At 38.6% G+C, this 14,319-nt stretch overlaps 2 protein-coding genes across 2 annotated transcripts; both read left to right on the top strand.

The window, feature by feature from the left end:
- Nucleotides 1-4,448: 4,448 nt before the first annotated feature.
- Nucleotides 4,449-6,357, top strand: LOC113497819 (trypsin, alkaline C-like). The gene is made up of 4 exons (XM_026877576.1): nucleotides 4,449-4,533; nucleotides 4,653-4,821; nucleotides 4,940-5,195; nucleotides 5,981-6,357. The coding sequence occupies exons 1-4, from the start codon at nucleotides 4,491-4,493 to the stop codon at nucleotides 6,299-6,301; spliced, it is 789 nt and encodes a 262-aa protein (XP_026733377.1). The 5' UTR covers nucleotides 4,449-4,490; the 3' UTR covers nucleotides 6,302-6,357.
- Nucleotides 6,358-11,660: 5,303 nt separating this feature from the next.
- LOC113497818 (trypsin, alkaline C-like) lies at nucleotides 11,661-12,887 on the top strand. The gene is made up of 4 exons (XM_026877575.1): nucleotides 11,661-11,765; nucleotides 11,888-12,056; nucleotides 12,175-12,430; nucleotides 12,508-12,887. The coding sequence occupies exons 1-4, from the start codon at nucleotides 11,723-11,725 to the stop codon at nucleotides 12,826-12,828; spliced, it is 789 nt and encodes a 262-aa protein (XP_026733376.1). The 5' UTR covers nucleotides 11,661-11,722; the 3' UTR covers nucleotides 12,829-12,887.
- Nucleotides 12,888-14,319: the final 1,432 nt, after the last annotated feature.

Here is a 14,319-nt window from a genome sequence, read left to right as displayed (position 1 = left end):
TCCTAATAGTTCCATGGTCCAGTTCCGTGACGGAACTACTGAGGAGGCTACACTTACTAGCTGTTTCCCGCGACTGCGTTCGCGTGGTTAGAAGATATAAGTAAGGAATTTTTAAAATCGGATTGTTTTTTTTGACTCCACCCGGATTCGGAACGAATTTGTAAGATATTTCATTACTGCTCTGCTTGTATTAATCATAGCGTGATGGTAGACATATACATATATCCTATAGCCTTCTTTAATGATGATACTATCAAGCACTGACGTCATTTTTCAAATTGACCAGTAGTAGGTACCTGAGTTTTTACACTTACTCTACCACCCTCTGTTACTTTTTTCTTTATCTTTCGGTGCCCATACCGTTGTCATACTTACCTACCTAACTACGCTAATCTGGGATAATTAAGCATTCAAATTGTGAAATAAGAGTTTCTGAAATCGGGATCGTAGTTTTTGAGTATATTCATTACAAACATACATACAAATCTTAACTCTTTATAATTTTAGTGTAGATTAGTGTATAAAAATAGGAGGAGCTCGTGGCTAAGCTATAACCGCATAAGTGAATCGATCACAGGTTAAGCTATGCTTGACGCGGTTGGTCTGTAGATGGGTGACCATCTTTGTCATAACGAGTTCCTCCGTGTTTCGGAAGGCACGTTAAATTGTGGGTCCCGGCTGTTATTCCTACATCTTTGACAGTTGTTACAGGTAGTCAGAAGCTTGAAAAAAGTCTGACAGCCAGTCTAACCAAGGGGTATCGTGTTGGCCAGGTAAGTGGGTTGAGGAGGTCAGATAGGCAGTCGCTCCTTGTAAAACACTGGTACTTAGCTGGAACCGGTTAGGCTGGTAGCCGACCCCAACATAGTTGGGAAAAGGCTAGGCCGATGATGATGATGATGATTAGTGTATAAAAATAGATGTAGACAATTCCTACAGAAAACATTTCGTAAATAGTAATCTAGTATACAAACTATTTTAGTTGCAACTGCAAAATATAATGACAATAACAACAGCATTCAGACAGTTGCTATTCAGGTTACAATTTTTGCTTATGTCTCGCTAAAACCACGATGCCCGTAGGGCCGCCTGCTACATTTCGAATCATTATCCCTCCTATTACAACCTTTTTTAATTAAATAGTAGCCTATGTCCTTTCCCAGGCTCTAGCCTATCTGTGTAACAAATTTGATGACAATCGGTTCAGTAGTTTTGGCGTGAAAGCGAGACAGGCAGAGATACTTTCGCATTTATAATAAGTTTATACTAAGTATGGATAGTGCTGAAATTTACCGTCTAACATTAGTTGAAATGGAAAACAGGCAAACAACCTAATAAAAATACAACAATCTAGACATAAGCAAATATATGTAAAAAAAAACAATACAAACCGGATCAGACATTTCGGAGTAATTGGTGTACAATAGATTTATTTTTTATTTAAGAAGCTGCAAAAGAAGCTCCACAAGAGTAGGATTCTCAGAATAGAGGCTAATAAAATAGATTTATAGAATGTTAAAGGGCTTTGGGAAGTACACCTAGAAACAGGGCCTCAATTTTGTCTGGCCCCATCTATTTGCAATGGCCAATGAATGAAATTCGACTTAAAATGTCAATTTTCGTATTCTCTTTAAGCTTTTTCTGCACAATAGTATAAATCCAGTACGGATCACGGACGGTATACCCAAGATCAATACAATTAAGTTCCAATTATTGTATTGGCAAAATGCTTAAGAGAATCGGAATAATTTCAAATTTAATCCAATTGCCATTCATTCATCGCCCATTGTAAAATAGCAGAATCGTGGCCCAGGCATCATTTTTTTTAGTATTTATATTTCGTAAGTTTAATAAGAATGAAGAGAGAATAGTATGTGACGAGTTATTTGCCCGAGTGCATATTTTGTACGATTCCGAATTTCTCACCAACTGTGAAACTTGAAATACTGTTTCAGATCAGTTTTCAATTCGCTAGTACACACCTATCAATATGACCATTTCTTAAGATATAATGTCAGGAAAATTTGAGGCAAATTCTACACGTGTTTACCTATATATTTCTTGTTTAGATTTGAAGCATTAAAGTATTGAAAGATGCAGCATCTACTATAATCACAATATGATGAGGGTGATATTCTTATGACATCAGGAAAATCATCGTTTGTTATTTTCTTTTCCGCTTCCAGAATTAGGGATAAATCCATACATTCAATATTTCTTTGAAAAGTGAAAACATTGATTATTTTATAAAAATAATATTTGCTGGGTGGTCTACAAACGATTTTATTCGATTTGAACACTCGGTGAGAGTGTGTTGCGCCGTGTTCTACATTGTCCCGAGTCTGGGTGTTTGTGGTACCTTAGTTGTATCTGAATTCCATAACACAAGTGCTTTAGCAACTTACTTTGGGTACAGAAAAATGTATGTGATGTTGTCCGCATTATTTATATCTGCCAAGACGAGCCAAGCGAAGCAGGCACTACCTATTCTTTTCTCGAAGCGCTTCATCGTTTTTTTGAACCCTCATACAGGTTATGAGGGTTTGGATTATGGTAAATCAACAAAAAATTCGGGATGTATTGTCAATAGTGGACTTATTGAACATATTAATTACATAGCTTTTATTTATATCTAAAAAATACTGATTTCGTCACTGACTCACTGCTGATCATCAAAATTCTTAGGGTATTTCCTAATGCCTTAGTATTAACACACAAACAAAAAAATATATAAAACTTGTAACTTTCATCCCTCAACCCCTTAAACTAGGGGATGGGAGTTCGTATGAGACCTGTAATTTCCAATTTTGACGCTAGAGGTATAATCTGATCTAAAACTTGATAGTAAAAAAGGCGCCTCTGATGTGCATGAAATACACCCCAAAAAAATAAGAAAACATAATTGTAACAAACAACTTACAAAAAGAAATGAACAACACGTTACTACAAGAAAGTTTTGTAGTTATAACACAAAAGTAAGTAATGAATAGTGAATTAATTTTTGATATTACGCCTATGTGAATGTAGCAAAATGGGCAAGCCCATTTTGACCGGCCCAATTTTGACTATGTGGGTACAGAGCGCAAGCGTTATGATCCATGATTATGCTCTGCAGCTGATATCGACAAACAAGTTTGTAGTTCCTTACTGATTAAAGTAATAATGATTATCACACCGATACCTATTCAATAAATTAGAATTAACCAGATTTGAAACAATTTGATCGTATGTGTTGTGGTATCCACTTTTACGCAATTATACAGGGTGGTCCAGGGGTTTTGGACATGATTCCAGACCCCCCTGCGTTGGAATTTATCATCCAATATACTACAGAATACTAATATTTTATACTCCGATCAAGTCCGAAACTCGGAAAATCCCGATAAATATGCGTGAGTAAATAATATTTTTGTTTCTTTTGACCCTGGTTAATCCATAAAGGGTACAATTTTACCTAAAATATGTGTAAATATGTGAAAACTGCGGTTAGGTGGAGGTTGTTGGTTGCAGTTTTCTGGTTGGAGGGTTGGAGGGTGGTAAATAAAGTCGGCATGTGTCAAAAAGAAGTGACTTAAAAAGGTAAGCATACCTTTCACGAATTGAGCTTTAACTAGTTAAGTAGCATATCTGTCGATGAAATGAAAACTGAAAAGCTTCGAGCTAAGATGTTCTGAAAAGCAGTCTGACTAAAGGGTATTCTGTGCTGCACAGTTAACTGGATTGAGGAGGTCATATAAGCAGTCGCTTCATGTAAGACAATATACTTAGGAAATTCTGGTGTGATATAGTCGCTTTGGAAAAACCGCTATTTGACACTATTTGATCTTATGTGTAGACACAGAACAATATTCACGACACTTGATGTGTACGCAGCTGCACCCATTTAAGGAATATTATTTTGACAATGTTTTTCAAGAGAACTACTGTCCTACCTACCCTCTCATATTAATATAGGATTCACTTTCGACTCGACGATTAACACGTGTCAGCAAATTGATATTAAATAAGTAATAAGGAAAAACCAAGCACAAACTTATGAATCAATAACACTTTGAACATTAGTCGTTTTTTAGCCAAATAATATATAGGCGCAACGGCAAACTTTGAATTGATATTAGATCAACTGAGACTGAGAGAAAAGAGGTCTAACGTTTTTCGAGCTCCTATTTGATAATCTTGCATTAGGTACAATTTGAAGACGAACCAATAAATAAAATAAACCATCCGCAGCCTAACGATTTAGCAATTAACGAGGCTGATCTACACTGGAAACATATTCACATCTAATCAGTAAAGCTTGATCATCATCAGTAGATAATTATACTGAATCAGCACTAGCTTTAATCACTATAATCTAATTTTCTTTATCGTACTTGTATTGAGTTACGATAGTTATCTGTTATAAATATTGTGGTAAAAAGATAACACTCGATTATAAAAGGCTACGCATCTTGAAGCACAACCAGAGTACTAGTTTAACTGGCCCTACCATGCGTTTCGTCATCCTTTTAGCCCTCTTGGGCTCCGCCCTCGGTAAGACATTGTAATTCATAAAAAAAAAACGTAAAGACAGTTTCAAATTGTAATACATTGACAACGTAACTTGTTCTATCATTTATTGTAGTGTCACTTATTCCAAATTCTTATTCTAGCGGTTCCCAAGACCATCAACCGCATTGTCGGTGGCAGCCCCACCACAGTGGAGACCTACCCTTACATGTCCAACATGCAGTACGGTCTGTGGGGAATCTGGTGGTACCAGGCCTGCGGTGGCTCTCTGATCACCTCAACTTCTGTCCTCTCCGCTGCTCACTGCTACTTGTAAGTTCAACTTTCCAAACTGTATGCGATGAAAATAATAGAAGAACTGTCATATTTTTACTACTCAAATTCTTTTATTTTTAACAAGTAATTTAATTCTATCATTGTTTCGTTTTAGCGGCGACAGTCCTTTCGAATGGCGTGTGCGTCTCGGTACTTCTCTGGCGTCCAGCGGCGGCAGTCTCCACGACGTCTCCCAGCTGGTCATCCACCCTCAGTACAGCTCCGCCACTCTCCGTAATGACGTAGCCATCGTCCGTCTCGCCAGCCCCGCTCAGTTCTCCAACTCCGTTCGGCCTGTCGCCATCGCTGGTGCCAACTTCAACCTTGCCGATAACTCCAATGTCCAGACCATCGGATGGGGAGCTCTCTCGGTAAGGACTACTTGATAAAGTGCTTATATTAAAAACTAGCTGTTGCCCGCGACTCCGTCCCCGTGGGTAGAAGATATAAGTTATGATTTATACCTGCTCTGATTTTTTCGCATTTTCCATTGTATCATCGCTCCTATTAGTCGCAGCGTGATAGTTTATAGCCTAAAGCCTTCCTCGATGAATGGTCTATTCAACACAAAGAGATTTTTTCAATTTGGATCAGTATTTCCTGAGATTAGCGCTTTCAAACAAACAAACAAACTCTTCAGCTTTATATATTAGTATAGAAGTATAGATAATATAGTATAAAAGGGGGTGGAATCCACTGAGGGTCTTGGACCCGCGATGGTGAAATCGGTGTCGCACCTCTCTACCCCCCTAGCCTATCTCTCTGGTGCTACCCCTATCGTGGCGGTATAATTTGGCTCGTTTTTGAACCGGCGAGTCATGCCTACCAATTTAATTCAATTTTATGTGTTGAAACTCAGGTGCTATACTTTGAAGGAAACAATTCCATTTAACATGATTATACCCATAGTTACAATAGTTTCGTAGCTACCTTAGGCCGTCCATGTTTGTTCTTTTATGGAGCAGGGGTGGATGGCCCCTGGTAAATGCCCCATCACATTTTAGATTAAAGATGTCAACAAAGCCCTACATGTTGAACCTGTGTCCCCGTGCACGTCTTTAAGAAAGACAGGGTCTCTTGAAGTTATCCCGTGACAGAAAAGAAATACATAATATAGTAGGTTTACTGGTATGCTCACGATACGACTTGTTTCCAGACCGGTGGTGGATCACCCGAGCAGCTGCAGCACGTCACCATAAACGTCATCAACCAGAAGGTCTGCGCCGAACGTTACGCTGAACTGAAGACCCAGCCCGGTTTCCAGAACTGGCCCGACGTTACCGAAGACATGTTGTGCGCCGGTATCTTAGACGTCGGTGGCAAGGACGCCTGCCAGGGAGACTCTGGCGGTCCCCTCGCCCACAATGGTGTCCTCGTTGGTGTCGTCTCATGGGGCTACCAGTGCGCTCACGCTAATTACCCCGGTGTCAACTCTCGTGTGTCCTCAAACGCTGCATGGATCGTCAACAATGCCTAAAAATGTGCTTAATTTAAACTATTTCTCAATTTGATTATACGTAATATTTACATGTAGCACTGTTTTTTGTTTGATTTTACCACGATAAGACTATGAAAGTTGAGGAAAACTTTAGTAAATGATTGGTAGTCCCACAATGGCAGAGATTTAGATTTTTTTTTAGTTTGTAAGTAGTCTTCCTTTTGATTAAAGTACGCTAAAAAAAAGGAGACCCCAAGCGTCAAATTAGAAGATAGGATTTATTTTTTCATGGTGTTTTATGTCGTGCATACTGCGAAAACTTGGAAGATATAAGCTAAGATAAGCGTATAATACTAGGTAAAAATCCGAAACTAGAGTGGAAAAATAGCTGATAGTCTAAATCTACACTAATATTGCAAAAAGTTAATTCTAATGAAATAAAACAAAAACCATAGTTCCGATAGTGAATTTATTTTTGTAAGAGTGCTATATTCACCCTTTTTTGTCCTCCGGGGTGAAACGCTAATGACTTCAATCCACGTCGAGGGCACGGCATGTCCGTCTTGGCCTGCTAGCTGATCGATTGACAGTGTGCCCTCCACGCCATCCGTAGGCAGGACCATAGTTACTTAATTACTTACCTTACTTACCTACTTAATGGGATATCGCTTGACGATACCCTCACTCGTTCCGCGGCTTCCTTGGTCGCCATGGTGTTATATAGGTGTTATATTCACCCTGAGCAGTAAAGGGTATATTGTAGGTAGAAAAGATTAGAGATTCCTTATTAATAAAACTATAGTAACAAAACCCAAGGTATATATAAAAGTGCCATAAAATAAATTTCGTCGCTTGCGCTGCGGAAACTGTTGGTGATAGAACAATCGTATGTTCTACAAAATGAAAGAGCAATTTTCACCAGAACTTACTTAACATTATAGTTTCCGGGGCAAAAACATTGAAATGAAATTATTTATTCTGTAAGTAGGATATATCATCACGTGGAGTGGACGTCGCCGAGTTGTCGGTTGTTATCGCTGCAGCCATCGGCAGCCGGGCGGCGTGGGATGCATTGTCCTCCTTCTGTGAAACAGTGATGTCACAGAAGGAGGTGGCGCTGGCGGAGCGCGTTCGGGAAACTGACCCCAGCGCGCCCGCCATACGCCGACGTCGAGTGGGGCGGCGCAGAGCCGCGCATGAGCGCGCTCTCCCTCCCTAACTAGGGTCTCGGGCGACGGCACGGGGGTGTCTGTCGTTCGAGTATAGGACACCACATTCGGTGCTATGGATGCGGTCCCAATATGAGGCGAGGAAGCCGACGCTCTTTACACGTCTGCCTCCACACAACACGAGAAAGTGACCTACCGGCCCACATTACTGGCCGGTGGAAGCCCGCGGTCGGTGTATGAAGGATTGCAACGCATTGCCATACCGACACAAAAACGCGGATGACGTAGCACGGCGGTTCAGGTTTAGTCAGTAAAAGTCTGACACTACCCATTTCCTCCCCCGAGGGAGTGGGTGTCCATGAGGATTCCCCCGCCTTACCAAAAAAAAAAAGGATATATCATCACTTTTACAAGTCTTTTTTTTTTTTAGAACGCTGGAGTCGACATTAAAATTTCCTATCGGACTACCCTGAGAAGAAATGTAGGAAAAAAACTCAGGGGTCACAGTCTCTTTTGAAGTCCTTCTCTACTCTTGGCGTAAATCTATTCCTACGTTCATTTTGAAATCTCCGTCACGATACCTTAAAATATTTATTTCGATCGAATCTGTAAGCCAATTTTACTTTAAATTAAATACTTGAATAAAGTTACTTCTGTTTGGATAAGAATTAATTTTATTGAAATAAAACTACATTTACGGATTTTATCGCGGTTTAATTTTACATTTTAGTTCCCGACGTTTCGACGCCTTTGCAGCTATCTTGGTCATGGGCAGACTGAGATGGCTTTATTTTATGTTTATAAAATACCTTCGCAAATAATTTTATGCATTATTAAAGGACAAATTTGGTTTACATAATAAGGGCTATAGTAAGCTAACCTTAAAAGATAGACATATATAGTAACTTTGAAAGTCCACGTCAATCTTTTAAGGTTTATAATTTAGTACTTTTAAACTGTACAATTTTGTCATAAATGATATTATTTGTGAAACTTTATCGTTTACGCACCGCACACAGCGTAAGCTCTCAATATGCAATTCGCCCGATTTTGAAACATTTTCATTGTTGCTCCGCTCTTATTGATTGGTCTTCTTATTTCTCTACCGTACAAATATATAGTCTATAGCTGTGCTATAGCCTTCCTTGAGAATTGCGCTATCTAACAATAAAGAATTATTCAAACATCAAACTCTTCAGCTTTACAATACCAGTATAGGTAGAAAGAGAAAAAATGACGAACTTTGGGTTGTGGATGTTTTAGGGAATTACGATAACTTATTTCTGTATTGTTTTGGACGCGCCCCAAATAGGCCGACGTCGGATGAGGCGGCGCATTAATTATCTTTGTAAAGATTTCACTTTGTAGGGTAAAAATAAAAGGCCTTTTTATTTCATACTTGCTGTTGCCCGTGACTTCGTCCGCGTTGTTAGAAGATATAAGTTAGGAATTTTTGAACGAAAGCCCTCGAAGATTAATATTTTTCCCCGTTTTTGCCACATTTTCCATTGTATCTTCGCTCCTATTAGTTGCAGCGTGATGATGTATAGCCTAAAACCTTCCCCGATTAATGGTTTATTGAACACAAAAATATTTTTTCAATTTGAACCAGTAGTTCCTGAGATTAGCGCGTTCAAACAAACAACCAAATAAACTCTTCAGCTTTATATATTAGTATATAGATTAATTTTTTAAATTTATCATTATTGTAACCACGATCATCGCAATGCTTCCGGATAGCTGGTTCACATTAAGCAGAACTCGATGATTCTTACGGGTTTCGTCAAAAGATCGTTCCTATATCCTTTTAAAAGGTTAAGTTTCCTGAGTGGAAACGCGAGTCTTGTATCGCAGGAAGGTTTCACAAATATTCCTGTCCTATCACCACATGTTCGAACACACCCACACTTAGTTATTTGTGGTTTGAAGCCGAGCCATGTCTTGCATAGTAACAAGATCTTCTTCTACACTAATATTATAAAGAGGAAAACTTTGTTTGTTTGATTGTAATGAATAGGCTCATAAACTACTGGACCGATTTTAAAAATTCTTTCACCATTCGAAAGCTACATTATCCACGAGTAATATAGGCTATATTATTTAATTTTGAACAAAAATAGGGTTCCGTAAGATATTAGGGTTTTTCAGAAACAAGGTGTAAAAAATCAACGAAGAAAGTTACTTATTTTGCGTACCCTGCCTAAACTATTAAAGATAGAATCATAAAATGTTCTAAGTAATTTTAGATCTTATAAATATCTACAAAAAAAGTCCGCCACACACTATACCTATCTATGTCGAGTGAGGCACAATAACCATTTTTTTATTGAAAAGTCTTTATTCTTTTTGGACTACACTTAATCGCGTTTATTTTACTCATGCTATTAATCCTTATCAAAATAAATCATTTCATTACTAAGTACAGTTAATGTAGATGATATTTGGTCTTTGAATGATTAAAATTGGACCTTTGGTTCTGAAGTTATAGCGAAATTAACTTTACGTTGCCCTATCACGGGACTCCCGACCATCAGTATATTTTGTTACCAGAAAATAACATAACGTCTACTCTAGAATAATAGCTTAAGTTTTCTATCCTAAAACAACGGGTTGCACTCCGGGACAGCTAACATCCACAGAAAGAAAATCTGTTCAGCCTGTCGGTATCTGTGAATTGACCTGCTAATCATTTTGTTTGCTGACCGTGTCTTTCCTGGGTAGGCTTTTTGCAGCAGTAACCGACATCCGCGCGGGCGGAGCCGCGGGCGACTGCTATACTTCATAATATGATACTCAAAGAACATTAAAGTAAAAAATAAATTAATTCTTTTGAGAAGAACATACTGCTCATTGGTTTTTTATTATGTTTAGATAAGAAAAGTATATAGATTCCCTAGTAGAGGAATGATCTCTACTAGGGAATCTACATACTTTTACTAATATATAAAGCTGAAGAGTTTGTTTGTTTGAAAGCGCTAATCTCAGGAACTACTGGCTCAAATCGAAAAATTATTTTTGTGTTGAATAGACCATTCATCGAGGAAGGTTTTAGGCTATGTACCATCACGCTGCAACTAATAAGAGCGAAGATACATGAACATGGAAAATCTGGAAAATATAGGACAGGTATAAATCATAACATATATTTTCTAACCACGCGGACGAAGTCGCGGGCAACAGCTAGTCGCTAATAAAGTCATGTATTTCCTTAAATACCGCTTACATTTAACTTGAGACAGCATGTGCGCGTTATGATTAACGATTATGATCCGCTACTGATATCGATAAACTAAGTATGTTGCTCCTTCCTGATTAATATTAATAACAGTAATCACTGCGGTGTTTCCGATACCTATTCAATAAATTGGAATTTCCGCGATTTTATACAGTCTGTTCTTATGTGTTCTGATTCTGTATTCGTTACATTTGGTGTGGACGCTGAATTTCCCTTTTTGAGCCATTATATTCTTGACAATGTGTGTAGAGTTCGGGTGGGGAACGCGCTCAGACGTCTCAACCGACGTCGGTCTATTTGGGACTTTCTTCTGGAAATGTGTCCTACCCGATACCCCTAGAGCATAATTAATTTTCGCTTAGGATCGGTGGGGCAAGTTGGCCCCACGATCGGATAAGTAGCTCAGACTCAAGGTAGCTATAACTCCTGGCAGGACCATATCCCGCAGCGTCGGTGCTGAAACTGGAAACCGTATTTGTATAGTAGATAAAAAAATAATTAAAACAAATGAATGAAATAGGTCTAAAATTTTGAAAAGAAATACGAATATCCTGCCGGCTCATCATTGAAAACTCTTGTTCAGTTTTGGGAAATAGTAAACACAAACTTTTAGGATAATAGTACCCGAAACAAAAGTTGTTTCGGTTCAGAGCAAGTTTGCTAAAACGATTTTCGGTCAAGTGTAACAAAAAGAATCAAATTGTCATTCGATCAACGGAGACTCGCGACACATTTTTAACAACATAAAGGAGAAAAGACAAACGTCAGTTGTGTGTTTTTTTTTATAAAATATTATTTGAGGCGAACCAATAAAACTAATTAGGCTAAGCTGAATTGGAGACAGCAAATTCACATCTAATCAGTAAAGCTAGCTTCTACCTATGTGTAGATAATTACACTGAATCAGCAGTAGCTTCTAATTTAATTTTCTTTATCGGACATGTTTTGAGTTACGATTATTATCTGCTATAAATATTGTAGCGAAAGATAACATTCGAATATAAAAGGCTACGCATCTTGAAACACAACCAGAGTACTGGTGTAACTGGCCCTACCATGCGTTTCGTCATCCTTTTAGCCCTCTTGGGCTCAGCCCTCGGTAAGACATTGTACATCTTGAACTAGTTGAAAACTGTTTCAAATCGTGAAAAATCTACACCATAACTTGTTCCGTAACATTTTGAACCATGAAGTATTTCTAATTGTGCATTCTTATTCTAGCGGTCCCCAAGACCATCAACCGCATCGTCGGTGGCAGCCCCACCACAGTGGAGACCTACCCTTACATGTCCAACATGCAGTACGGTCTGTGGGGAATCTGGTGGTACCAGGCCTGCGGTGGCTCTCTGATCACCTCAACCTCTGTCCTCTCCGCTGCTCACTGCTACTTGTAAGTTTAACTTTCATACAATAAGTATAAATTTGTATAATAAAGATATACAAATAGTGCCGTAATCATTTTATAGTGCCATAACTCTTTTTATTAACCTCATTCCTTTCGTTTTTAGCGGTGACAGTCCTTTCGAATGGCGCGTGCGTCTCGGTACTTCTCTGGCGTCCAGCGGCGGCAGTCTCCACGACGTCTCCCAGCTGGTCATCCACCCTCAGTACAGCTCCGCCACTCTCCGTAATGACGTGGCTATCGTCCGTCTCGCCAGCCCCGCTCAGTACTCTAACTCTATCCAGCCCGTCTCCATCGCTGGTGCCAACTACAACCTAGCCGATAACTCCAACGTCCAAACTATCGGATGGGGAGCTCTCTCGGTAAGAACTACTTTATGAAGTGCTAATATTAATATTGGTAGGATTACTGGTATACTCACGATACGACTTGTTTCCAGACCGGTGGTGGATCACCCGAGCAGCTGCAGCACGTCACCATCAACGTCATCAACCAGAAGGTCTGCGCCGAACGTTACGCTGAACTGAAGACCCAGCCCGGTTTCCAGAACTGGCCCGACGTTACCGAAGACATGTTGTGCGCTGGTATCTTAGACGTCGGTGGCAAGGACGCCTGCCAGGGAGACTCTGGCGGTCCCCTCGCCCACAATGGTGTCCTCGTTGGTGTCGTCTCATGGGGCTTCCAGTGCGCTCACGCTACTTACCCCGGTGTCAACTCTCGTGTCTCTTCCAACGTTGACTGGATCGTCAACAATGCCTAAAAATGTGATTAAATTAAACTCTTTCTCTATTTAATATACGTAATAATTATATCGAAAAATGGTTTTTATTTGATTTAACATCGGTATTTGCATGTAATGATTGGAAGATCTATGGAAAATTATTTCATTTTTTGACTTTGCAGTCTTTACGTTTGTTTTTGCACCGCAATACCTTTGAACAAAAAGTAAAATACTCGTTGGTAGTCTTTTAATTTGAATCAGTAATCCACTTCAAAACTACAGCCAGCCTGAAAGCTAACAAATCAAAAAGTTTATTATCGTGGTCCAGTTTGATGGTCAAAGCTCGTATTCGAAGTACGTTTCAGAAGACTTTATGTTTAAGGATAACCGGTAGATAAATATTTGTTCGTTCAAGATTGGAAGTTTTTTAAAGTAGGCCAGATGTTTCAAAATGAAAATGAATAGACTAAGATATATGTTTGTTCTTGTTTTTTGTGAAAAACCGTCTAGAGAAAGGTAACTCTGACTGACTCATCAAAGTAGTTTAAAATGAAAGGATTTTGTCAAACCACCTTATGAGCGAGTGAAATAAATACCTCGTTTGAAAGTTACGTACGGTAGAAGTAGTTTATTTTATGAGTTAGGAACACCAAGATTCCTAACATGAACAAACTAAAAAAATAACTATAGAATTAAATATTATCAGTTTTTTAATTTAGTCTCTAGCTGATTCAAATAAGAGACGGAATATTGAAGACTTCTGAGTAGTTCTGTCATATTTCATTCTAATTAATAAATCATCAAGCAGGCACCGAATGCTCTAACCCCAGTCTGAGCCACAAAAACCTTTTTTTCGGGTCTCTATAATCAACAATCTAAAAAGTGATCTGTATTAGAAGGGTGAATTTCCCGGACCCAAAAATTGCGTGGCATCGATGAAATCGGTACTAAAAAGCATTGTTATAATGTTCGAACATTATTTTTTTTAAGTCGATGACATAAAAATCTACTGTAGCATTAAATATTTTATTAATAGAATTAATAGGTTTTCCAAAAAAAAAGTTAAACCGCATAATTTTTTTTTATTTATACTAAATCCTAGTTTTATTTGATTCGTGAATAGTTAAAGTATTGCCTCGGAATACATTTATTCAAATATTTAAACAATACAACGTATGTTTAATAAAAAACCGTTTTTCCCAGAACTATCTTTCATCGCCATGTCCTAAACATATTTGAGAATATTGCATATTCTAACGTTTTGCGTCGCTCCCGTTGTGCGCTAAACGTTGCATATAAGTAACGTCGAAAGGCTCGACAAGGAACAACGTGTGTACGTGCCTGCGTTTTCGAGCCATAATTAAAAGTATTAAATTTTTTGGTACTGGACATTTTTTCTTTCATCGCCGTAGATAGGTCTAACTTCTATTTCAATAAGTTTTTAATCTCGATTGAGCATTCAATACAATGCCATTTATATTAAGTTTATTTGTAAAGTGTTCATTACTGTGAATGATTACCAGTTTTTTA

This window comes from Trichoplusia ni, chromosome 9, assembly GCF_003590095.1.
Source record: "Trichoplusia ni isolate ovarian cell line Hi5 chromosome 9, tn1, whole genome shotgun sequence".
NCBI classification, from domain to species: Eukaryota; Metazoa; Arthropoda; class Insecta; order Lepidoptera; family Noctuidae; genus Trichoplusia; species Trichoplusia ni.
Note: the sequence above shows the minus strand (reverse complement) of the source record. Positions and strands in the feature narration are given on the sequence as shown.